General features: G+C 44.4%; 2 protein-coding genes across 9 annotated transcripts in view; one reads left to right on the forward strand and one right to left on the reverse strand.

The window, feature by feature from the left end:
• The first annotated feature begins 613 nt into the window (after positions 1 to 613).
• On the forward strand, positions 614 to 5,190 carry Pcbd1 (pterin-4 alpha-carbinolamine dehydratase 1). 5 transcript variants are annotated; one of them, XM_070020902.1, is made up of 4 exons: positions 614 to 717; positions 2,964 to 3,095; positions 3,569 to 3,649; positions 4,659 to 5,190. In XM_070020902.1, exons 1-4 carry the CDS (start codon positions 715 to 717, stop codon positions 4,755 to 4,757), a joined length of 315 nt encoding a protein of 104 aa, XP_069877003.1. In that variant the 5' UTR covers positions 614 to 714; the 3' UTR covers positions 4,758 to 5,190. The 5 variants fall into 5 exon arrangements, with proteins under 5 accessions (XP_069877003.1, XP_069877005.1, XP_069877007.1 ...); XM_070020904.1 differs by lacking the exon at positions 614 to 717 and adding an exon at positions 1,152 to 1,174; XM_070020906.1 differs by lacking the exon at positions 614 to 717 and adding an exon at positions 1,702 to 1,720.
• Positions 5,191 to 9,741: 4,551 nt separating this feature from the next.
• The window catches only part of Sgpl1 (sphingosine-1-phosphate lyase 1), a 45,725-nt gene continuing 28,747 nt past the window's right edge, over positions 9,742 to 26,719 (reverse strand). For all 4 annotated transcript variants that reach the window (XM_070020909.1, XM_070020911.1, XM_070020908.1 and 1 more), the window contains exons 8-15: positions 20,406 to 20,494; positions 18,455 to 18,560; positions 17,760 to 17,858; positions 16,943 to 17,092; positions 15,252 to 15,490; positions 14,210 to 14,356; positions 13,080 to 13,200; positions 9,742 to 12,430 (exon numbers count right to left, since the gene is read on the reverse strand). In XM_070020909.1, the coding sequence (XP_069877010.1) occupies positions 12,290 to 12,430; positions 13,080 to 13,200; positions 14,210 to 14,356; positions 15,252 to 15,490; positions 16,943 to 17,092; positions 17,760 to 17,858; positions 18,455 to 18,560; positions 20,406 to 20,494 (1,092 nt within the window). In that variant the 3' untranslated portion in view covers positions 9,742 to 12,289. The remainder of the gene's footprint in view (positions 12,431 to 13,079; positions 13,201 to 14,209; positions 14,357 to 15,251; positions 15,491 to 16,942; positions 17,093 to 17,759; positions 17,859 to 18,454; positions 18,561 to 20,405; positions 20,495 to 26,719) is intronic.

The raw sequence follows: 26,719 nt of genomic DNA on the forward strand, positions 1-26,719 counted from the left end.
AAAAAGCATGTGTCCATCCAAATTCTGTTAAGTGGTTGTTCCTAACAACTTTTACTTTAGATGTCATAGCCCAAATGTCCATCCACAGAGAACTGGTTAAAAACAAACATACAGGCACTAAATAATACTATCCACCGATCACACTTCAAAACAGGGGACTAACATATAGGCATCATGGAGTCGAACCTCTGAATCCTGCGGGTGAGTTGCTACAGGTGTTTTCATCCACATAAACATGTAGGAACTGCCGTGGGTGGGTGGAGGAGAGGCTGGGAGGAGAGGGGGCAGGAACAGAGGAGGGAGGGAAGACTTCAGGGCTTCTGGGTACCCTCCTAATCATCTCCAGCGGGCTGAGGGTTCCACGGGAAACTTTTATCAAAGACTGTGCTTTCAATAGGTGCAAATTCATGTCTGTGCTAGCAGATTTGGTTTGAAGAAAAGGTGGGGTGGCTTTGCACTTTGTGGCTAGTTGGCAAATGACCATAGCGGGCTCTGGAGGGGTGGGGGGCGGCGCACCTCTGTCCGCTTGGTGCTTGCTGGATTGCGCAGCAGCAACAGCACCGCAAAGGGCTGAACCGGCGCCAGGCTCCGTCTGCCTGCGGTTAATCATTACCCGGTGCGGAGGGAGAGCGGCTCCGCCCCGGGGCGGCCTCCCGAGCGACCGGCCCTGCGCGCTCCTCTCCGCCGCCACCTGCTGCCAGCGCGCGCGTGGACATGGTGAGCAGCCGCCTGCGGGGCGCAAGCGCCTAGGCCCGGGGAGCGCGGGGTGCGGTGGAGGGGGGCAGGTGGGGGATCCCCGGGAACCCCCTGAGGAGCACGGTTTGGGGGGGGCGGGCTTGCAGAGTCGGAGTCTCTGGCCGCTGGCTCTTGGAGAAGCTGGGCCCCGGAAAGGGGCGGTGGCGGTCGGTGGCGAGCCCAGCGGGGCGGGCTGGCCTCCCAGGCCCGACTGCCAGGCTTCCGCTGCCCGGGAGGGTGGATGGGTGCGTCCTCGACGTGCCGGCTTGCTGCCTCTCCCGCCTGCACTTCGGGGTATGGAGTTTGGAGAGACTTGGGGCTCTGTGCACACTTGGGACACATCCTGCGTCTAGTCTGCACCCCTCGGCGGGGCCCGTGGTAGCTCAAGATCGCTGCCCCCAGATTGGAGGAGTTCAGGGCCTTTGCACTGCTTGTCCAGGTACCTCGAGACCCCCAGCTTTACCAATAAGCCCCTTTCTGGCCTTCTAGGCTAAAGCCGAGGACTTCAAGGTTATCTGGGTGGCTGCTGTGGCTTGGGGAAGGGCCCTAAGGCCTCAATGATGCGTGCTTGTGTAATCAGTAACCCCCTCTGCACACTTGACTGGAAGCTGACCTGATTTACTAAGCAAACAGGCACTTCCCCCTCTGACCCTAGAGCTCAGAGGTTGTCAGTCAGCTGTGAGATTTGGAGGCTCTAGAAAACCCCAAAGAGAAAGCTCCCTCCTTTCAAGCCATCTGATGCCTTGGCTGAAGTCTGGTTGCCCTGGATACAAAGCCTTATCAACCCCAGGAAAGGACTAGCTCTGGAAAGGAGACCTGCTATTGGGCCTTGGATGATGCGTATCTCTGCTGTCTACTCTGCAGCCCTCCACAGCCAGGGCAGGAGAGGGACCACAGCACCAGGAGAGAGGGAAAGGTTTCCAAGAGCGCATACATCTGTCACACCCATCCCAGGCCTCCTCCATCCAGGAAGCACTTATAACATGCAAGTGATATTTACTTGATAGTGCCCCAGTGGCCCCTCCTAATATGAGAGGTAGAGGTTCTTACCCTTCATCCAAGAAAGCAGGAGATATGGATGCCATTTGAATGGTAAATAGCAAAACCGAGCCCTAAGCCTGACCTGCAGTCCAGCTCAGACTGTGGGCTGCTTACAAAAGCTCAGCTCCCTCCCTCAGACGGAGGAAATTGATTTGCAGTTTGACATTCTGTCTGGGATGGGTGGATGGGGATGTGTGTCTATTTTTAGAAGCCTGGAGTCCTAGGGTCTCTTAAACTCTGAGACTGGGTGCCATGATGCTTGCTTCTGTGTTTCCTTTGCAGTCCACTTGTAGCCTGAATCTGGTGACGTGGGGGCTGCCTTGAGCACTTTCCGCACAGTAGGCAGATAGGATGGGCCACTGGGTATGCTGTCTGCCATCTCTGGACCAGCTACCCTCACGTTGGGACTGAGTACTGTGGCCTCCCTTCCTAAGCTGTGGCAGGAGAGAGAAAATCTGAGCCTGGTAGCTAGGGAACGGGAGGCTGCGTGGGGGTTTGATCAGGTACCTGTGGAGGTATGCCTGTGCTATCAACTGCAGGGTGGCTAACAGTGTCCTAAAGTCCTGCTGTGAATGCCCCAGGGCTGGAGATGCACAGATCATACTTTGAGAAGCTGCCTGTGCTGTCATAGTTTAGAGATGGAGGGAGAACAGTATGCACAGTGTATTCCCCTCTAGGCCCATTTCTTCTAAAGTACAACTGAAAGCTCTGGGTCAGTGAATGGGAGTAGACAGGACAAAGATGATAGGAAAAGGCCAGTGAGTCTTCCTGACAGGTCATCATAGAAAGCTGGATCTGGGATGGATTTGTTTTAGGCCCTCTTACCATAACAGAGCTTGCCTGGGGAGTCAGCCTGCTGGGGGTGGAGTGGGAGGGTGCTAGTATTTCTCTATCCTGGTGATTGGCATTTGGGGAGGGGGTCTTTCCCTAGGGGAAGTGTAACACCCAAGATCTGCAGCCTCACAGTCCACTACCACCTGGCAGGTGAGCGCCACCCTAAAGACCTCTAGATTTGTCAATGCTCCCTGGACTGTGTGAAGACCTGTTGAGGGGTCACCATGGTCAGAGCAGCTGGAAGGGGCTGATGAAATTCCCCCAAAGGTCAGGTCAGGAGTGATCTCCTTTGCCAGCCTGGACCTAATTCCCTATAAAAAGGAATGCCCTTGGACCTCTGTTTTGCCCTCTAGGCTGGCAAAGCACACAGGCTAAGTGCTGAGGAGCGGGATCAGCTGCTGCCAAACCTGAGGGCTGTGGGGTGGAATGAGCTGGAAGGAAGAGATGCTATCTTCAAGCAGTTCCATTTCAAAGACTTCAACAGGGTATGTGAGCTAAGCCTGGGGCCACACTCCAGGCTTGTTCCTCCCTTCCTGGGAAAAGAAAATGGCTGGGGGGTGGGGGGGCGCGGGGGAATCATTTCCCAAACCTGGCCAGGGCCATTCTCTGAGAGTGCAGAGTGGGAAGATGGGCCCTCGCTACAGAGAACTTAGAGAAGATAGGTCAGATAGCAAATGGGTGTACCTCTGAAGGCATTTTGATAGATAGCCAATGACTGGCCAAAACTCACTCTCTGGTGCATCTGCTGTTGTTAGCCATCTTAGCAAGAAGACCTTTTTCTGCTTCAGAGACAGCCTCTAACTCTTGCCTCAGAACCGGGTAACAACTCAGGATGTCACTCAGGAAATGACTTGAGCTCAAGGGTCCTTTGTAGGAAGCTAGGCCTTAACTGGCCATAAAAAGGTGCCAGGAGTCTTTCTCTCAGAACACTTAAAAGGGTCTCTCTTTCCTGAGATAGGCTTTTGGCTTCATGACAAGAGTGGCCCTTCAGGCTGAGAAGTTGGACCACCATCCTGAATGGTTTAACGTGTACAACAAGGTGAGCGGTCCTGTGTCCCTACTGTGTTCTGCCCTGTCTGATTCTGAAAATCACCAACTGATTGTGAAGGCTCTCCCTTGGACTTTGGCCCAGGCCTCTCCACCCATAGGTTGACTGTCCCCTCAATCCGTTCATCTCCTTCCTAAAACCAACATAAACATCTCTGGAAATGGTCAGTCTCTTTACAAATTAAGAAAATGCAAATTAGAACACTGAGATACTTGTGTTTGGAGCAGATCTTGACAAAAGCCCACAATACCTACGCATATCTAACAGATCAGATTGTCTACTTAATGAATTGAAACCATCATTAAATGGCTGCCACCCACCTATAGCTTTCTGTTGTACTGCTTTATAAAAACCATTAAAAAGAGGTAGGTGCCAAGGGTTTATGCCTGTAATCCTAGCCACTCAAGAAACTGAGATCTAAAGATTACAGTTCAAAGCCAGCCTGGGCAGGAAAGTCTGTGAGACTCTTATCTATAATTATAACCAGCAAAAATCTGGAAGTGGATTTGTGGCTCAAGTGGCACCAGCCTTAAGTAAAAAAGCACATCCAGGCCTTGCCAGTACCTGTACAAAGAACAACAACAACAAAATGCATTAAAGAAGAAGAGGTTATTTGTAAGTGGGTAGTGTTTAGGAATCTGTGACAGGTGTGGGTCTTGCCTTTAGCACTGAGGTTGCCTTTGACACCTATGTATTAAGGTTTTAATCTCAGTAGCTGACATCATTATTTTTGGAAAACATCTAAGGGAGATATAGAGGATGAATTTTGCATTGTTGTTACAGGGAAGTAGTCCCTAAGGACAGTATTGACTGGCTACCACCCCCAGGATGGAGCAGTGACCAGCTACTATCCCCCAAAGCACTGTTAGTGACTGGCTGCTGTCGCCAGAGGAAATGGCAGTGACTAGCTACTGTTCCCAGAGTAGACTGAGACAGCTGGAGGCTCTGTCTTCAGAGAAGTCAGTGGGTTGCAGGCGCTGAACTTGTGGTTTTGTTTCAGGTCCACATCACCTTGAGCACCCATGAGTGTGCAGGCCTGTCAGAAAGGGACATAAACCTGGCCAGCTTCATCGAACAAGTAGCAGTGTCCATGACATAGACATGGCTCCCCTCTGCAGGCCTCAAGGGAACAGGGTGATTCAACAAGGCAGCCCGTGTTCCCCAATGCTTGCTACAGTCAGAACGGCCAGGCTGACCCTACTGCCTCTGTTTAGGAGTGTCCTTGGCTGCCAAAAGATGCCAGCATTACTGCCAGCCCCAGGAATCGAGACATTTTCCCACCCTCCCCCTCTCTCCATCCTTGGAGCTCTGTTACACTATGCTAATTCAACAAGCTCTCCCTTTGCTTGCAATTTCCCAGAAACAGTAGTGGTGTCCTTTCTGGGTTATGTCCTATTATCTGGCTAGTTCATTTCCATGACTGAGGGTGAAATAAAGTCCCCTTGCAGAAGCCAGAATCCTAACAAACCCCCTCCTGTATGACAGAAATGCCTGTGCTTTCATGCTTCCAATAAAACTACTGTATCACTTCATCTCTGGCTCTAGAATCTTCTTTCGTTTCCACAGGTCAACCCAAATTTGGCAGTAGCCATTAGTTTGGTTTTCAGGTTATTTCTTCTTGCAGTTATGAGGATTAGACTTGCTAGGTGAGTGCTGTACCCTGAGATGTACCCTAAACCAATGGGCATTGAATGGAAAGTGCTTACTGTGTGTAAGCTGTATTCAGGGCACCTTCAGGCTCATTATCATGTAGGGCAATCAAACTGGAAAACCACTGACTCGTTAGGATTGACCAGGGCAATACCAGATGTCATGATAACAAACAAACCAGGAGCCGGTCGCCGACAGCTCACACCTGTAACCCTAGCTACTTAGGAGGCTGAGAACTGAGGATCTCAGTTCAAAGCCACCTAGGCAGGTAAGTCCGTGAGGCTCTTATCTCCAGTTGACCACCTTAAAACCAGAAGTGGCGCTGTGGTTCAAGTGCTAGAGTACAAACCTTGAGCAAAAAAGATCCCAGGAATAGAGCCCAGGCCCCAAGTTCAAGCCTGAGGACCAAGAAAGAAAAAAATGAACCAACAAGACATAAGAAAGTAATGGTGACAAGAGTGCATCTGAAACCCCAGGGTTCCTGAGACACAGACAGCCAGGTGGCATGGGAGCACAGGGAAAGTACATAGGGATCTATGTGTAGAAAGAAAGGCAGCCAGGGTCATATTTTCTTCCTACTTTAATGGCTGAATTTTCCTGTCAGCATGGCTAGGCCATGGAAAGCCCAAACATGATTCTGGGTTCTATGTGTGAGGGTATTTCTAGATGAGGCCCACGTTTGAATCCGTCCCTAGTAAGGCACACCACTTTCCCTAATATGGGTAGTGGTCTCAGTCAGTTGAAGCCCTTGGTAGAGCAAAAGGACTAATCTTCCTTCAAATAGCAGAGAACTCCTGTCTACCTTGAGCTGGGTCATTCATCTTTGCTCCTAGACTCAAACAGGAACACACAGACTTGCTGCAGGCCTTTGGACTGACAAATCAGCTCTCCCGGGGCTCTAGCCTCTGTAGACATAGGAGTTCATTCCTTCGGAAGTCTCCTTCCTTCTGTGTAAGTTGGTTGCTTCCCTGGAGAACTCTGACTGATGCACTGGCTCTAGTGTCAGAAGAGGCGATTTCTAATCCACGTGGCTTCCTGTTCTCAGATTGTCAGTGGAAGTCTCTATAGAGAGAAGACACCACAGTCCACGACACTGGCCATCTACCACCCAAGCAGCTAGACACTGTTATCAAGGTCAGGCCCCCAGCCAGGAGCAGAATATACCTAAGATGTACCAGGATGGGAGAAGGGTGTTTGGTGCTGTCTCTCACACACGTGCACAGCATACAAGCACCATGTCACTTGTGTCAGGCAGGTAGTCTTCTCCCAGCAGTCCTCACTAATGACACAAGATGTGACCCGCTGCTTGGGCACTGTGTGCCCAGGCATCTAGCAATGAATATCACAACCGGGTTGGCCTGAGTCCAAATGGAAGCAACATATTGTCAAACGGGTTAGCTGGATCCCTTCTAGGCATCTGCTAATCCAATCAGCAATACTCCATGGGCAACTCCACTGCAAAGCTTAACAGACATCACAACTTGGACATTGCCTCCTCTGTGCCATTTCTGACAAGGTTTCTAAGTGTGTCCTGATGAAGTGACTTGAGAGTTAAGGACAGCCACCATGGAGTTATGGGCTATGCTGTCATATAACTTCCTCAAAACAATACCCTCAACTAACAACAAAAAGATAACAGGCAGCTCTTTGGAAACAACTTTATTCAAAAGCTAATCTGAATAGCTGACATTTATAAGGGAGGATTTATGACAAGAGGACACACACACAAGTGAAAACAAGGAAGGGCATTAAAATTCCAAGTCAGGAAAAGGCTGAGGAAGCCTGATTGCTGTGGCTGTCACACTAGGTCATTGCTCCTGTCACTATCGCATCTAGCCGAATCCCAGAGAAGGCAAAGAAGTGCGCAGCTGCTAGGGAAGCCACCAGTATCCTCATCACTGTGTGAGGTACGCCCCTCCTGACGCAAGCATACCCCAGCCTCTCAGGCTGTGCAGGTGCTCAGGGAAGCAGGCTATTGGGTGATAACTACAGCAAATACAGCATTCCTTGCCTTCATTCTGGCAGTTGGAACACTCTGAGAGCCAGAACAAAAACTGCACTACCTGACAGCCTGCTGATCTGGACTAACTTTACTTCAGAACTTACCAAAATGGACCAAGATGCTGGGTGGCTATGCATGTGTGAAGATCATCCACAGAGTTAGTTCCATCATCCCCTAAACCAAACGTTTAGGCTTGAAATCAGATTAGGCTGGTTTTGGAGGTTCTCTCCAGCTGGGCAATGTGGCTCTCTGACCAAAGGATACTATCAGTAAGATGTAGGCCGAAGTGGATGATTAAGATGTCAGAAAGCATAAGAAAGGTTCCTGGGCCTGAGGATGTAAGGCCTTGAATTCCAGACTTCCACAAATAGGTCTGTTCTCACTCCTGGTATAGAGAAAGAATAATTAGCTCCCTATTAAAGCATGGGTTACTGCTGTCTTAGTGGTAGTGTCAGGGGCACACACAATTTCGCCAGTAGGGGGAGATCTCATGCCAGCAGTCCATCCAAAAGCCACCACTGTTTGCGATCTCATGTGTGCACAACACAAGAAAACAACAAAGAAATACACTATCCTTTTGAGGGACCTCCATGCTACTTTCCAAGTTTACACTCCCACCAACAGTGTAATAGGGTTCCCTTTTGGCCACATCCCCTCCAGCATGTTATTAGATTTCTTGATTATAACCATTCTAACTGGGGTGAGGTAGAATCTCAAGTTGTTTTGATTTGCATTTCTTTTATAGCCAGAGATGTTGAACATTTCTTCATGTGTCTATTGGACATTCTTATTTCCTCTTCAGAGAAGTCTTTGTCTTTAGCCCGCTTATTAATAAGAATTTTGTTTTGGTGGTGGTGGTAGTGTCATGGGGCTCGAACTCTGGGCCTGGACACTGTCCCTCAGCTCTTCAGCTCAAGGCGAGTGCTCTTCCACTTGAGCCACAGTGCCACTTCCAGTTTTCTGGTGGTTTATTGGACTTTACTACCCAGGCTGGCTTTGAACCGCTATCCTCAGAATTCAGCCTCCTGAGTAGGTAGGATTACAGGTGTGAACCACCAGTGCCCCACAAGGCAGTTTTCTTTGAAGATTTGTTGTTGGGGGATTTAATGTTTTGAGTTCTAAATATATTTTGGATATGAGGCCCTTGTCTATTGTATGGCTAGTGAAGAGCTCCTCCCAATCTGTGGGCTTTCTATTGATCTTGCTAGTTATGACTTTTGCCATGCAGAAGCTCTGCAGTTGTATGTAATCCCATTTGTTCAACCTTTCTTTGATTTGTTGTGTTTCTGGGTCTTTATTTTAAAGAAAATTTCAGCCTGTGCCAATGTGCCAAGGAACCCTAGAGTTTCTCCTATTCCTTCCTGTAATGTTTTTAGGGTGTCTGCTTTGACTTTGAGGTCTTTGATCCATTTGGAGTTGATTCTGGTGCAGAGTGATATATAAGGATCGAACTTTAATGTTCTACAAGTGTTTAATTTTGCCAGCACCATTTACTGAAGAGGCTTTCTTCCATCCTATTTTATTTTGGCTCCCTTATCAAAGACTAGGTGGCCATAGATCTGCAGGTTAATTTCTGAGTCTTCAGTTCAATTCCATTGGTCCTTAGGTCCGTTCTTGTGCCAGACCCAGCAATCCTACTTCTGGGCATTTACACAAATGACCACAAACAAGGCCATACTAAATTAGCTATGTTTATCACAGCATTATTCACCATAGCTAAGATGTCCTGCAGTAGATGAGTGGATCAAGAAAATGTGGTATATATACACAATGGAATTCTATGTTTTAATTACAAAGAATGACATTGCCCCATTTGTAAGGAAATGGAAGGACTTGGAAAAAAAATCATATTAACTGAAGTAAGCCAGACTCAAAGAAACATAGGTCCCATGGTTTCCCTTATTGGCAATAATTAGTATATGTCTAGGATAATCTTATCAGATAAGCAGAAAAGCTCTAAAGCTATGTACATATGACCATATATGATGCTAAGTGAAACAAACCCCAAGATATGGTTCAAAGAGGTTTTCTTTTGTTGTTCTCAACGTACTAGGTGATTTCATTTTTCTTTTGTGTTTCCCCCTCTATGGTTTATCCCCTGTTCTCACTGCATTTGATTTTGGTACACTAAGTATTTTATAAGTTTGTATCTGAATTAGGGAGGAAAAGGGAACAAAAAAATGGTGAGACAAAGGACAAAGGGAACCAATGCAACAGTGATACTCACAAGACACCGTGTTGGAAATGATCTTTATAAATAAACTTGGGGGGTCAATTAGGGAGGAGGGAAAGTGGGAGAAAACTGAGGGTGTAACAAGTTCAACAAGAAATGTACTCACTACCTTACTTATGTAACCATAACCCCTATGTACATCACCTCAACAATAAAATCTAAATTAAAAAAATTAAAGAAATTCACCATCCACAATGGTTACAATTTGGGACATTTAATTATTTAATTGCTTTTTAAGAAATTATTGCCGTAATTAGAAATGGGCATAGGGAAGAGGTTAGAGAAGACAAAACAGATTTAAAAGAGGCAAGTACCATTTTCCAAGTATAAAACTGGTAATATTAAAAGTGACATGGTAGTACATTCACAGGACTACTATTTCACTTTTCTGTTCTATCTGGGGATGGTACCCAGGGTCTGGGACATGCCGGGCAACCACTCCACCAATGAGCCATCCCGCAGGAACTACTTCCTTCTAATGCAATAAAAAGACAGTATAAAGTTTTACAGACTTTGCAGAAGCCAATGTGACTTCCTAACATGATATCACAAAGTCAATCTACTCACTTCTGCCACAGACTAGGTTTATGTGCACACATAAAATCACATATACAAAATGAAGAGCTCATAAAAGTGTTAAGTCAAACTAAGGCTCTGAATCACAATTAAAAGTGGCTATGGTAGGTCCCTTTAAAAACACCCTCATCCCCCTACCGCTCCCTAACCCCCCCCCCCACACACCAATGCTGTGACAGCATAGAGGAAGCAAGTGGCTCAGGTCTGGTCCCAGGGAATCGGAAGGATGCGTGACGCTCTAGGTTAGCTGCTGATAAGCCACAGCGGTGCCTTGTGGGGTGGCTCTGGGTCCCTGGGCCTCCTCCAACATGATGCACTAGAGACTGGAGACAGCTGCCACATAGCTCTGACCACAGCTACTCTCTCGAGGCTCCCTCCCTGAAGAAAGCATGTAGCTACAGATTTCAGCTACTCCTTGACACCTGTACACAAGAACAGCCACGACTCCTGAACCCTACAGTGTATCGTAAGGCAAACAGGAGGTAAGCATGCACGCACGCACACACACACACACACACCGCCATACGAAGCCATGGTCAGCTAGTCACAGTTCCTGGTGAGAAGTGCAATGCTAAAGAAAGACTGCTTCCAACAGATGTGCCAGAAGGAAAGCCTGGTGTGGAACTCCCCTTGCCTGCATTCCCAGTGAGCACACCTAGAAAACAAGCCAGGAGAGGATGAGCATTCAGGAGCCCTGGGCAGGGGAAGGGAACTCAGCAAAGCTTCTCCTGACTAGCCCTAAGTTCTCTTCTACCCAAACAGAAGCCTCAAGACTGGCCCATCCCCTATGAGTCAGAAACAGCTCACTGCTGAGGAGAAAGGCACATAGTATGATGTCATGAGAACAGGATAGTGACTCTACTTAGATCAAGGCCCCCAAAACAGAGAGAGTAGGAAGTGGACCCAAGGGTTTGGGCCTGTCCTGTACCATCCTGAGCAACTCGTCTTACAAATCAATCCCAGGCTGTGGGATGGCCAGGGCCTCCTACAGCTGTCTGCCACCATATTCTTGTAGCCCCCAAAAGGTTATCCCATTCCACAGTGCTCCATCAAGCCTGGGCAGAAAAAGGAACCGTACCTGAGGTAACTTGTCATAGTACCTCTGGAAGCTGAATAAAGGGTAAAGGCAGGAAGAGTACACTATTGGGGAGAAAAAAAATCTCTCCTATACCCTCCTCACTTTCACCTAAGATAAGTCAAGGCAACTTATGGAGATGCTTCAAGCCTGTCCTGCAAGCAAATATACTCTCATTACATCATGGCTTAAGGCAATGGGAGAAGGAGGCCCACCACCCACCACATGAGCCTGGGTGCTCAGCTATGCTGCTATTCAGGAAGGCACAGCAAAGGCTCTGACTCTCTCACCACCATCCAGGAAAGGGCCCAGCTGTGCATGACTACTGCCACTACTCATCCAGCAAATACTTAATTCTCTGGAAACCACATTCCTGTCCCATTCTACAACAAGAACAACAAGCAATGGGTGTATCTGCCAACAAGCATCTACAAAGATGGTGGCAACCAAGGTGAAGCAGGGCCTGAAGTACTCCCAGCCATGCCATGGGAGACTGAGCCATGTGCTCAGTTGCTCATCCTGCACCACACGCACCAACCACTTAGCCAACCTGGGTCCTGGAAAAATGAAACAAGTGGCAATGAAAGAGATTCTAAGAGACAACTGACTTACTCATAAACAGAGGGCTAAAATGGCCTCCTTCTCAGGACACATTTAATACCCACCTGGGGAAACATTAGTTACAAAAATGCCTCCCATCTGGCCACCAAAACATCTGCCTGAGGTAGCAAAGATCCCCATATGCTATCTCCTGGCTTTCCCAAGGGATCAGGACAAGTCAGAATGGCCACTCAGCCATTAAATAGAGATGAAAGCTAAAGAAGTTAGAAAAGGAAATGGCTCAAACAATTCCTAGGGCAACGTTTATATAACAAGGGCAAATTCATTATACTATGAAGAATCCTTCTGGGTCTTCCAATTGAAAACCCACAAAGTTAACAAAAGAGGAACCCAAATCCTGAGGCTGAAACTGTTACATGATCAATCTCGTGCCCTGTGGAGCAGGACCAGATGTCAAAGTTGTGTGTGGCCTGTTGCATATCCCAAGAACCTTCTGAAGGCCATAAGCCCCCTGGGACCAAAAAGGGCCCAAGCTCAGCGGGGTTTTGGAGAGCCATTCATCTGGTTGCTCTGAGTTATAGTGTCCGTACTGTACAGGCTGTCCAAGTAGATTGAGGAGAGTTCTGCCACCAACTTCCTGTCAACAACTGCCTGGGCCATCCCATAGATGGCACCCTGTGAATCCAAACAAAATGAGTCATTAGTGAGGATGCTGTGGATAGGACCCCTTCTCCCACCAGTGTTAGCTTCACACCTGTAAATCACAACCCGTCCTGCCCATTTCCTGCATCCTTTCATCATCAAAAAACAGCTAGCATGATTTTTACAGGTACTTCCTGGATAAAAGCACTATTCTGTGGGATACTCTGTGTGTGTGTGTGTGTAAAAGCACTATTCTGTGGGATACTCTGTGTGTGTGTGTGTGTGTGTGTGTGTAAATCTAGAGAAAAACTCCTGTCTTTCCTGTGTCAAAATTTTCTTTGCAAATGGACAAAACCACCTCCTGCTATATATATACATATATGTATGTGAGTGTATATGTCTCTATATGTGTATGTCTCTGTATGTATATGTATGTGTATGTGTGTATGTATGTATATATATATATATATAAATCTGAGAAAAAATGCTTATTGACTTTCCTGTATCAAAATTCTTTGCAAATTGACAAAATCAACTTCTGCTTTTGTAAAACCATTTCTAATTAACAAGGTACACCTCATCTTAGATGTCAGACAACCCTGGGAGAGCCAATATTATCAACAACAACTAACTTCTATGCCAGCACCCAACTTCTATGGGAAATTTCTCCAGGAGTTCTTACCATTCCTGTGGTCTTGGCTTTAGGGTTCTTCATGATTTGAGTGACAGATTCCCGGATGTCTTTTAGGAACTGGATTGCTACTCGCTTCTGGGTATGCACTAACGTGATGCAGAAATGAATGCTGCAGGGGAAGAAACAGAGACATCATTCTAAAAGCAAGCAGACCTGGATATGGGAGTTTGCTGACTGCCTCTTCACATTATTTCTATTGTTCCCTATCCTGGCCATTGATGTTCTCAAATACTTTGGTTGTCAAGTCTGAGTGGTTGAGGGCTTCTCAGCATGGTCAAGAAATATCCTCTGTTCTGCCTGCCCCAACTGTCAACCATGATTCCTTCAGCCATGACCTCTGAGACTTTTTTTTTTAGTGCAAGTACTGGGGCTTATCTGCCTGGACTAACTTCAAACCATGATCCTCAGATCTCAGCTAGAATTATAGGCATGAGCCACTAGCACCTGGCTTTATGAGACACTTTTACTTTTGAGGACATGCTTTCACAGGAAAAGGACCATATGGCTGGGGTCTCAAAGAACTGAATGAAGAAACTGTAAATCCCTGGAGGGATGATAGGGTGTAGAAAATTGTGAAGAGAAAAAGAGTCCAAATGGAGCTGGTAATGGCAGCAACCTTTGAAGAGTAAGCTGTACATAAAGGACACAGGACAGACCTGTTTGGTCTGAGGGGAGGACTTCATGGCATCATGGAAGGTTAGGTTAGAAAAGCATAGTGAAAAACACAGAAGCATGTCTGAGTGATCAGACACCTCCAACAGAATTTTAGCAAAACATTGTTCAGGTAGCATGCATCTTACATGCACAATTTCATGACTGTGTACATGAAGAATGAGAGTATGAGGTTGGGGAGAGGGGGAAGCCCACATGACCAACTACTTGTCTCAAGATGCTGGCACCCAATTCTACCAGCCTAAGGCTAGGTTCTTTCTTGTTCCTTATGTCTAATAACACCAGGTGGCATGACGGCAATCCTACGCATCATATTGCTGCTCATAGAGCTGCTACTGAAGTGCTAGAGCCGAGCAGCTAAACTGTGTGTGTCGGATCTTCTCACTCCTCAAATTGCCAAATGATGGGGAGCAAATAGGGAGGACAAGAGTCTTCCTCATGCATACCTGGGGGGGAACTGCAACTGGTTCAGGTTCCACCCCTTAGCAGTCATCAAGTTAGACAGTCGGTAGATATCAAAGTCCCGGGAGCCCAGTGCAATGACTGACAGTTGGGGATTCCCGAAAACAAAGATGCCTTTGATATTTTCTAGCCTGAAAACAAACAAACATAAAGGAAATTCAGTCACACAGATTCCTCTGACCGTATCTTTTAATCACCTAGTCTTCCCTATAACACAATCTGACATTCTGGAGCTTAACCTTCTCATCTTCTACACTAAACAGAGACAGGCTGGGATCAGTGGAACTTAGAGATCACAGTCACACACACAAAACCTTAGAAACAACCCATGTCCAAAACTCAAGACCTAATGAAAATGAACCCTTAAATATGTATTTTAATGTTTTCGTTTCTTTCATGCATGTGTTTCTAATGCATTTATAAGATTATTTCTTTGTTGCTTTGTATGTCCCTCCCCCACAGTGTAACCCCCGCTTTCACTATATTTGATGTCAGTATAACATGTGGAGGAGATGGGGACAAACAAGTCGTTTAAGGATTCAGGTGGACCTGTTGCAACAATGAGAAGTACAAAATGTCATGTCAAAACCAACTTTACAATGTCGGTGTGGGGGGGGAAGGGGGGGTATAATTGGGTGGGGGGAGGGGGGAGGCTGGGAAGGGAGGTGAAGGGTAAACAAAGGAGGAGGCTGCAATGCTTGGTAAGAAATGTATGCGTTATCCTCCCATGTAATTGTAGCCCCTCTGTATAGTATGTTCTCAAATAAAATTAAATTAAATTTAAAAAAAAAAGACCTAATGAATCAGAACCACTGGCTCACATATCTCTACATCCCTCCCAAGCTACAGCAGAGAAAAAAAAGTCCCTCTCCTCCCCCCAGCACTAACTCCTGCACTGCTGCCCTCAGCCCTGGTCCTTAAGAAGGTGATCAATAGACTAGGGCTAGGTGCACAATTAAGCACACACCCTGAACTGACTAGCAGAAAAAACAAGAGACAAGACAGGATCCCGTTCTCCACACATACTCTGACTTGAGGAAGCGAGTGGTTTTGATGATCTGTTTGGTAGCTTCAACATAGCCGTTCTCACCGAAGTACATCAAGGCGGCCCAACAGGCTGCAACAATGCCACCAGGTCGAGAGCCTGCAATGGTTGGGGAAGCGTAGATGCCACCCTGCCAATCTGTGTCAACGAAGAACTGGTAGCTCCTATACTTCTTGTCACTGTACAACAGCACTGATGAGCCTTTGGGGGCATAGCCATACTGAGGGGAGAAGCACATGGGTGAGAACGTAGCTCTGCCTGGAGGACCCAGTCACCCTCCCTTCATGTGTGCACACATGTACACACATGCACATACCCAAATATGACAGAGTCTCCAAGATGCTTCCCACTCAGTGAAAAGTTCAAACTACAGTGTTGAGGGGGAGAAGGAAACCTCTGTGTTGGGGCTGGGAATCTGATGTTAGGGAAGAGCAGTCTGGGCAGTGAATGGAATTCTGCCCAGTGTGTGGCTCTCCTTGTTTAAAATCTTTCTCTGAGGTGATGGGTTAGGGTAGAAATAAGGACAGATTTCTACTGCAAGCCAAGAGGAATGGGAACCAAATCACATGGAACAACTAAAATCATAATCTGGCTTACATCCCATCTTTTTTGCTGTGTGTGTGTGGTGTGTGTGGTGTGTGTGTTTGTGTGTGTGTGTGTGTGGCTTACATCCCATCTTTTTTGCTGTGTGTGTGTGGTGTGTGTGTGTGTGGCTTACATCCATCTTTTTTGCTGTGTGGTGTGTGTGTGTGTGTGTGTGTGTGTGTGTGTGTGTGTGTGTGTGTGTGTGTGTGTGTGTGTGTGTGTGTGTGTGTGTGTGTGTGTGTGTGTGTGTGTGTGTGTGTGTGTGTGTGTGTGTGTGTGTGTGTGTGTGTGTGTGTGTGTGTGTGTGTGTGTAGAGTAGTGGTGCCTGAACTCTGGGCCTGGGCACTGTCCCTTAGCTCTTGAGCTCAAGGCTAGCACTCTACCACTTGAGCCACAGTGCCACTTCCAGCTTTTTCTTCTAATGTGGTACTGAGTAATCAAACCTAGGGCTTCATGCATGCAAGGCAAACACTCTACCACTGAGCCACCTTCCCAGCCCCTGCACTTTCTTTTAAGAACAGAATGGTGCTAGAATATAGAGTCGACCCAGAAATCACACTGTGTAGCAAATGTGGACTCCTAGGTAACTCTTGCTGAGCTAACAACATGGAGCTAATCTGCTCCCAGACCCATACAGAACTAGATAGTTAAGGAAAAGGGCACTAAAGCTGATTGGGAAGGACAGATTCTGTTTACAAGTTTATTGTAAATAACTTCAGATTTTGAAGAGCAATCTTCACTATTCTAGTTCAGAACAGTTATGAAAATATAATCTGAACCAGGTACATAGTCTGAGCCCACTGACACTTTTTCCATCTCTGAATATTTGCAAGAATTGCCAAATGACCAAGACTTCACCTCACAACATCAAGGGTTGTGAACACAGGCATTTCAAACTTTGTAAGCCAACCATTCTAAGTGTATGGGGGTCCTCTTCCCAAGGAAAAGGACCTATATCACCTATATCCTGTCATCTGAATGCCTTGCCTAAGACCCTGATTTAATTTTGTACTTGTCAATTTATTTTGTGGTTAATAATCAAAATAAACACCCACAAGCATTTAATTTTATCTCCTCCTTAGCTCACCTTATGGGTATCAGCTGAAATGCTGGTCACACCTTTCACCCGGAAGTCAAATGGTTTGTCCAGTGGGTATCCTGCTTTCTCCATAAAGACAATGAGGAAGCCCCCCAGACAAGCATCCACGTGAAGGGGTATTTTGTATTTGACAGCCAGCTAGTTCCAAAAAACAAAGAAGAGAAGAGAATATAACTTTTGCAGAACATGGGTTGCACAGGTATGCTATAAACACAAGGCTATTCTGCATGTTCTCCCCCCCACCTCACCCCATGTAAGAACTTATTTCTGACATCTGACATTCCTAAACAAGTTTTATCTTTCAGTAGTATTTAGCCTTCAAAACAACCCAACTGGAATGTGACATCTACTTTATAGTTAAACATGTGCCATCTCAAGCTGCCAGCACCACTAAGCAGGAAATGAACAGAGCTGTGACTTAGGGAAAGTCCTCCTTTGCTACTTAAGATGAAGTGTGTGGAATGCTGGTGGGCATATATGCGGATTCTTCCTGATGAGAATATAAAAGTGAACACATTCTAGAATTCTCTTTCACAATCAGGCCTTCCCCAAGCAGATGCCAGTAACTTCAGAAGCTCCAAACAGAGCTCCAGGGCTTACTCTAACTATTCTGTGGTCAAATCTAAAATCAAACTGCCTCTAAGGGCTGCTTATTTGGCTAAAGTGGTAGAGCCTAGCAGGTGTGAAACCCTGGAGAGTTCAAACCCCAGAACTGCCAAACAAAAACTACTACTATTTGCCAACTGCTGTGCCATTCGATTCTATTTTAAAATTTCAATCTGTTGCAGTCTAGCTCTCTCATCACCTTGGCCACTTCGCAGACAGGATCTATCACACCATGAGGAAACTGTGGGGTGGAGCAGACGAGCATAGCAGTGTTCCTGGAGATGGCTCTTCTCATCGCCTAGGGATTTAAAGTTGAAGGGAAAATGAGAGTCCATGTCACAGATGTTCTCTTTTCTGCCACAAGAGGAAATGTGGGTCACTGACACAGAGTCTGGTCCACTAGTAGCTGCTAGTGGCCTGTCCATCACATACCTGGAAGACACCTCCCACTGTAGGGCAGGAGGTCAGGACACAGACATTGTGCATAGGAGCATGAGGGAAAACTGGCTGGGAGCACAATGCAACACTGTGGAGCTAAGGTCCAAAAATCCAAATGTTAAGTCCCCGCCCCACAAGCTACTAACAAACTCTAACCCAGTAAGGACTCACTCTCATTTATGCACTGCACTAACATAATAACTTCAGCAAGTATGGTTCTGATGGTATTCTAAAAAGTGCTTTTCTAAAATAGGGGGCATAAAAACAATTACTATTAAGATGACAATGAGTCTTGGAACAAGTTCATCCATTTGCATTTTACAAAATCTAAAGAAGTGCACTCATCAGCACAGCCACTGACAACTTTTTTACTGCTCCAGCTGTTACATACTTTTTTGGAGGGTGGGGAGAGGCTGTTTGTAACCAGAGAGGCAGTCAGTATGGCAAAGAACTCACCCGTATATCCACCTCCATCATCTTGTTCAGTGGAACCCGTACAATCTTCATCCCAAAGTAACAGGCTGCTTTGTCAAATGCGGCATGGGCACTTTGGGGAGCCACACTACATGATGAGAGGAGAATAATGAAACAGACAAAACAGGATTCAAGTGAGGACACATTAGCTAATTGAAATCACTAGGAGGAAAGTTCTGATTATTTTCCCTCAAACACATATCGTTTATATATTGTTTTCTAAGTATAAAGAAAAAGAGGTTAACTAAGTTTTCATAGAAACTTTCTCTTGCTATTTAGGAAGTTGTTGGCAACAAGAGAGAGAACTTAAAAAATAATTCTAAATGGAGAGGATCCAAGGTATGAATTGGGACTGACAGGACAAAGTCCAGGACCAGCAGGTTCAGATCATGGTGAAGGGTTAGCTACCAGTGTACTTCAATAAGAAGCAAGCTTCGAGACCCATGCTCTAGCAGACCTGTGAAGTTGCTCAATAGGGATGGGAGAGCAGAAGTCAAGCACAATCAGGCCAATGGATCCTTCCAAGTCAAAGACCACAACCCTACACAAAACTGAAATCTCCATTTTCCTACAAGTTCAAATTAGAATTGTAAACAGTGTTGAAAGAGAAACAGTCACAAGTACATATTTGCTTTCTGACCTCCCTCAGTTACTCCACTCTACAATTACTCTATTCTCTTAAAGGGAGAAATCACTCTATCATGAATGAATACCAAATATAAAACTTACCTAGGATGCAAATGGCAGCCTGTTATGTTCTCGTAAGGTAAATATGAGCCATACAGATTTTTGAGATCATGAACTACCCTAGTGACTGAGACTTGCAGTAAAAAAGATTAACCCAAGGGCTAGGAATGTGGCTTAGTGGTAGAGTGCTTGCCTTGCATTCATGAAGCCCTGGGTTTGATTCCTCAGCACCACATAAACAGAAAAAGCCAGAAGTGGCACTGTGGCTCAAGTGAGAGTGTTAGCCTTGAGCAAAACAAACTTAGGGACAGTGCCCAAGGCTCTAAGTTCAAGCCACAGGAGTAGAAAAAGAAATAACAACAACAACAAAAAAACAAAAACAAAAAGATTAACCCAAAATGTATAGTATAAGTACAATGTACAGGAAACAATCTAATGAAAAAAAAATTAACCAAACAATACAAACATACAAAGGTGGTAAAGTAAGGAGACTGGGTCTATGTTTCCCCTAGATAATTAGCCCTTGATTTCCCCTGTTAGTTCCCTAGATGGTTTGGTTTTCTATTAGGTTCATCTGGTTCACTTTGCTCATACATAACACTTCACACACTTTATGTGGTTTTGGCCTATATAAGCTTAATGCTAGCTGCATTCTGGGCTGCTGGTCTTTGAGACAAGAGTCCACCAGCAGTCCTCTGGCTTTCCAACAAAAACTAACAATTGGGCCTCTTAAATGGTGGCTTCTCTGTTTCTCATGACTGAGTTTCCTTGTAACAGTGGCAACATGAATAAATCTCAAAAACAGCATTAAAGTATTTTCTCCCAGAAACAGTTCTCAGACAGCATTCCCTAGGAAGCACCTGAGGTAACCTACGACATTTAAGAAATGTATACTCAAGTAAAGTAAGTGAACAGTTTTCCTTAGGCTCCAGATAACTTAAAAGCATTTAAGTTATTAAGGATTTAAAGTTGTGGCTCCTAAGTGGGTCCCCTCTGGAAGGAGGATCCCAAGTGATTGTGGTATAGTCACTACATGTAAAGGGTCAGGCAAGGTCTGTAATAGTAACTGGAGGATCCATTCAAAATTCTGCTAGATGTGAAAGGGTAAGGCAGAGGGACAAGGCAGAGAAAAGAGGACTGGAGGGCAAAGGAAGAGAAGCAGCACAAAAACAGATTCATGGGCTATTTCATACAGCAGTACTCCAAAGGAACAATATCAGAAAAGGAAACAGCCACATTTACATACATTTCTGGAGTCTTGATCCCCTTCTCTAAGGCCAGGTCCCGATAAGCTTTGCAGGCTATTAGGATGCTTTCTGTTCCCCCAGAGGTAACCTACAATAAATAAGAAGAGATGCAGATTTGAGCATGTTCTGCCACTTTGACCTTGACAATCTTTGATGAGGAAACAGATTAGGAGGTTGACTACATGCAGGAGAGCAGCTTCTGCTTTCTCTCTCAGAAGAAAACTTGACTTTGTTGCTAAGCCCAATTTTGGTTCAGAATGATAACTACTAAATAAGAATGAGTGGGCACTTAGCACTGTCTACAAATACCTACATTTGCCCACATACAACCCGATCACAATCCACTTATTTCTTCATTGAATCATTTCTTTTCGATAGGATAGGACATTTTGTACCACTCAAAATACCAGAATTACAATTTCCTCCCCAGTGTTGATTATCAAACTCAAGGCCTATGCATACTAAAGTACAAGTTTACCACTTAGGCACTAGCCCTAGTCTAGGATTATTAACTATAATTATTTGAGGTTGGGGGGGGGGGCATTCAGGGCTTTGTGCTTACTAGGCAGGTAGGTGTTCTACCACTTGAGCCATACCTATTTTTCAAATAGGTATGGCTTAATGCTCAGGCGGTAGCTGTGATGATAGGCAAGTACTACCACACTCATCTTTCTATTGGTTGAGATGGAGTCTTACATTTTCCTAGAAAATGTTGATGGCCTAGAACTTTTATTTCCTGATCTACACCTTATAAGCTGCTAGAATTAAAGCATGAGCCACCTCATCCAGCCTTCATTTTAATTCAGATTTCTACGACTGAACTGGGTAAGGTGGCTATGACCATAGATGTATGCCTATAGTACCATCTACTGGGGACACTGAGGTAGGAAGAGCACTTAGACCAGGAAGTTGGGTATACCATAGACAACATAGTAAGACTCCTATCTCAAAAAAATTTTTAACTCAATAGTGCTGAAAAATGTCCAATTGTAAAGTTACCATTCTAGTCAATTATGCAATACATTAGAAGATCAGAGACACTGGCTTTCCAAGGTGAACTAACTGCTAGGGTTTTTTTGTTTGTTTGTTTCTTTGTATTGCCAGTTCTGGAGCTTGAACTCAGAGAGGCTCAAGGACAGTGCCCAAGCCCTGTGCTCAAGGCTAGCACTCTACCATTTGAACCACAGCACCACTTTCGGCTTTTTCTGTTTATGTGGTACTGAGGAATTGGAAGCCAGGGCTTCATGCATGCTAGGCCAGCACTCTACCACTAAGCCATCTTCCCAGCCCTAACTTGTAGTTTTAGTAAGTTTGAAAGGTAGAAAAAAAGTGGAAGTTCCTACTTAGAAGTTTGTTTCCTTACTTACTTAAAACTGAAAGAAAAATCCTAATGTTTTAAGTGAAGCTGAAGTTTTCCTAAAGCTAGGTCCAGCCCTTCTGATGGACTGCTTGAATTCTACCAGAGCTGAAACAAGAAGGTACAGAGGTCTTTTCCTAATTTCCTAACTTGATAACAGACTTAGGCAGGTCAGAGGCCAATCTGTTCCTGACAATATTCCTTATACTTAACCTAGCAGTTGATACCTAACAGAGTTTCAATCAACATTCCTTTGTTTTGTTTCTTGAGACAGAGACTTGAAATATGTAGCTCCAGGTTGGCCTCAAACTCAAGATGTTCCTGCTTCTGCCTCTGCAATGCTAAGGTTACAGGTAAGCAACACTTCTTTTTCAGAAAAGGTCTTCCTATGTAGCCCAGGCTAGCCTAGAACTTATGTAGTTAGGATACTCTTGAACTTGTGATGCCTTGTCTCAGTTTCTCTAGTTTAAGGAGTACAGGTATGCAATCAGGCTTCAATCAGCAGTTTATTTCAGGTTTGTTTCGGGGGAGGGGTATTTTTTTCCAACTGTGGTGCCTGAACTCAGGGTCTGGGCACTGTCCCTGAGCTTTTTCACTCAAGGCTAGAACACTACCATTTTGAGCCTCAGCACCACTTCCAGTTTTTTGGTGGTTAATTGCTGATAAGACTCTCACACACTTTCCTGCCTGAGCTGGCTTTTAACCACGAATCTCAGATTTTAGCCTCCTGTAGCTAGGATTACAGGCATGAGCCACTGAAGCCAAATTAAACCAACATTTCTCAAAGCCTAACTTGACTCTCAATAATCTGTGACCCATACAGGCATGTCCTAGCTAACTGACTAGCTTTTGGTAATATCCGAGAATAAATAATTCTAAAACAAACAAAAAGCTATAGCACTGAGCTTTATTACCATCTGTGAAGTGAACTTTCTTTTTTTTTTTCTGGGGGTCCGGTCACGGGGCCTGAACTCTGGGCCTGGGTGCTGTCCCTCAGCTCTTCAGCTCAAGGCTAGCGCTCTACCACTTGAGCCACAGCGCCACTTCCAGCTTTTTTCTTTTTTGCTTATGTGGTGCTGAGGAATCGAACCCAGGGCCTCATGCATGCAAGGCAAGCACTCTACCACTGAGCCACCTTCCCAGCCCTGTGAAGTGAACTTTCTATGTTTTAGTTTTTTGTGAGATAGACTGGGAAAGAGTGATTACTAAGCTTTTCTAATATCCACATATAGGACAAAAATAGCATTGGATACAGAATCCCAGTGGTCAAGAACTGTATGGAAGCTTAGCTCAAGAAAGTCATTTTTTTGCCCATTTAATTGTAACCCCTCTGTACAGTATTTTCACAATAAAAAAGTCATTTTTTTTTTTTAACATAGATAGACTTGATGAAACGTGACCATGCTAGGATGGGACCCTTGTTTGTGGATCTCTACATTTCTATGTTGGTGAAGACTAAGTACTTATAGCTAAGATCAACTCTACAAGTCATGAGTATGTCTTGTGTCCTAGCACAAAACCACAGCGTGTCACATGAGAAGCTGTCTTCATCTTCACAAGATAGTTGTTAAGACAATTAGGGAAGACATAGAAAAGTCAAATCTCTAGCACACCACTCTCTTACTAATGGCAAGTAATAACCTAAACAAAATATTCCCCACCAAGGGGTTTCCTTATCTTCTGACCAATGACTGTGTTACTAGGGAGAAATGAGCAACTTGGGAGAAAGAACAATAGGCTTGACTCTATATATCAGAATTACTTCAGGGGTACAGTGTAGATTAGTTCAGTAGTTGAAGTTTTAAGTATGTAATTACTTTCTTCCAACTGGGCAAAGAGAACTTTTAATAGACTCTCAGAACAGATCTAGAAATTTTAACACAGAGCAAAGCTTTAGAGGATCCCTGCCTCCAACCAAACAGGGACAGAGAAATCACCCAACCATCTGGATAGAGCCACCTCAGGATGCATCAAGGTGAAGAAAATGGCAATTACGTAAATGTGGAAAGAGGAGATAGGGGTGTGTGCACATTAGAAATTAAAGCCCAACTCAGAAGGAAATAAGCTGAGGGACAGAAGGCATTTCTTTGTAACTGTCCTTCATTCTACGAAGAAATCTACAAATCATCCTTCAAGAAAACAAAGAGTTCAGATTGGACAACAAAACAACAAAATGAGACCAAAGACCAATGAAAGAAAAGTAGCAAATGGCACTAATACGGAACTAATCAATCATGGCAGGAATACCAAGAAGCATAACAAACATGGCTAAGAATGAAGCCTTGGCTTGAGGGGGGAAAAAAGTCTGAGATAAATTTAGAGGACCCAGATTTAGAAAAAGCTCAAGCCTGAAAGATCAGTGGTACTCCTCATGCAGAGAGCTGTGTTCATCTGGCCAGAGATGACTGGGATGGCTGCACACTCATAAAGTCATATTAGCATCTGCATAACATAGAAAAGATGTGGGAATGAGAAGGCTCAGAAAGACCTTCATGTGGGGGGAAAACAAACAAAAAGCACTATAATGGAACTGCTAGATCCAACAATATATATAAATGCTGCAGCAACCCTTCCAAGTGAAATAACTTAAAAGCTTGCCAAAACATTAAACTGTTGTTAGCCACCACTGAACTGAAACAAAGAAATATACCAAACACTAAAAGAGAGAAAAACCCAGAATCCTACAAGATAAAGTATCTGCCAAAGCTAGATGTTTCCCTCAGCGGGCACCAAGCCTGAAGATGCCTGAACCAAAACAAGGTATAGTGAGGGCCTACTCAAAGTCAGAGTCTAATAAGGGACGGCAAAAACTACCACACTTTTCCATGTGCAAGAAATAAACCTCACAAACACAAAAGAAGGTTTCTTTTCTGAACCCGACACTCAGAAGAAGAAAATCTCTCAAAACTATGCAAAATGATAGTACATAATGTGAATGTGATATCTGAATTCACAGTGCCTCCATGGTACAACATAGCAAGGGAAGATGGGCTTCAACTAGTTCCAGTGTAGTAGCAATTTCCAGTACTTCACAGCAACTGGAAAAAGTAATTTAAAGAATTTCTGTAAGTTACCAAGAAAAGGAGTAGCTCATATTGCAATAAATAAATAAATAAATAAATAAATAAATAAATAAATAGCACAAGTGTAAGGAAATCCACCCAGAGTGAAAAGCAACAGAATCAAGACAGGTAAGGCTCATGGACCTTGGAATTATCAAACACTGAATATAAAGTATGTGCAATATGCCTAATAAATGAATATAAACCAAAGAAAGGGATTATAACCAAACAACTTAAAAGAATTTTTAAAGTGAGTTCTCAAGAATAAGAAGCAAAGCCAGGTGCCAATGACTCATGCCTGTAATCCTAGCTACTCAGGAGGCTGAAATCTGAGAATCACGGTTCAAAGCCAGCCCAAGCAGGAAAGTCCGTGAGACTCTTATCTCCCATAAAACACTAGAAAACTGGAAGTGGCACTGTGGCTCAAGCGGTAGAGTGCTCATCTTGAGATGAAGAGCTAAGGGATAGCGCCCAGAGTTCAAGCCCCACAACTGACCAAAAAAAAAAAAAAAAAGAATAAAACACATACCATATACCATATGAATTTAAAAGCTTAATGGAAAAACCAGAATAGATGAAATTGAAAAGAGAGAACTCATAAAACCATCTACATATCATCCAGCTGAGATGCTCTAAGTAAAAGGCAATCTTTCATCTAAGCCATGCCTGCCCCAGCATCTGCTGCTGAAGAATACCTGTGCTTCTACCAGTCATAGTTTTCATGTTATCCATTTTCTCTGGCTGCTGTCAAATACAATAATGTGTGTTGGCTCTTATGAAGTACCTCTGAGCCTCTCTTTTCTACTTGTTTCTCTCTGGATTATTGTTAGGTGCCTTGTGTGGGGTTTTTTTGGGGGGGGAGAGGGTGGAGGGAGGAAGGTGTAGATGACAAGGAGGGGTCTGTTTTGTTCCCTAAGTATAACTTTGAAATCATATAAATATTTTACAGAGTTCTAACTCAACCAGCGCTCCTTAGAAAAAGGGTGATTCTAGATCTGGAGTAAGATAACCCGAAATATTTTGTCAAAAAGAAAGAAAAGCTTTCAAAGACTATTTGGACAGCTGGTTTGTTAAAAAGTACCTTGGAGCCAAAATGGAGACAATCCTAGTGGCCAAAAATGAAATACTTTGAACATCATGCAGACTGATCACTGCAATGGCCTCAAGCACACGGTGCCTATGATTTTCTCTATGCTGGACATGTATGTGAATTATTTCCAGTTCTGGCGCTCATAAATTAATTGCTAATATAAGTGCCCATGTACATACATCCTGATGCACACCTTTTTTTTTTCTATAGCTTATCTGGAGTAGCCAAATTTCTAGGTCACAATTTACTAGGTATCTTCAATTTAGTAGGTAAGGCCAAGTTGTTTTGTGGCTATTTGATCTGTGACCTCTTAAAAGTTTAGAAAGACACTAATGACAAAAAAAAAACCAAAACGTGTACATTATCACCATCTCTGTCCATGAGTTACCACATTTAGAGTGTAATTCATTGCCAGATTAGTGATGGTTCAGTTTCTCACAATTTTGGAATTTTGTTTTGAAAATAAATGCCAGACATACTACTATTGTTAGGTACCAAATACTTGATTATGTTGATTTTCATGGTGAAATGTAATAGTAAAATTAAAAAAAAATACTTGCTGTTAAAAAAACTAAAATAACATTTTTGTCTTCTAATGGGTCCCCCATAATTAAATATGCAGACTTTATTATGATTGTAAAGTATAAGACAGGGTCTCTAGGCTACCATCCTCAGCACATTGAGTCAAATCTAAGCTCAGTTTGTTCTAGAGGAGGCAATATGACAGAGTAGTGACAAACCTAAGCAGAAGTTCATCTATCATCGTTTAGGAAAACTAACCATGTCTACTTGAAAGAGCAGAGA

Source organism: Dipodomys merriami, unplaced genomic scaffold (genome assembly GCF_024711535.1).
Source record: "Dipodomys merriami isolate MVZ:Mamm:240054 unplaced genomic scaffold, mDipMer1.0.p SCAF_14, whole genome shotgun sequence".
In the NCBI taxonomy this organism is placed as follows: Eukaryota; Metazoa; Chordata; class Mammalia; order Rodentia; family Heteromyidae; genus Dipodomys; species Dipodomys merriami.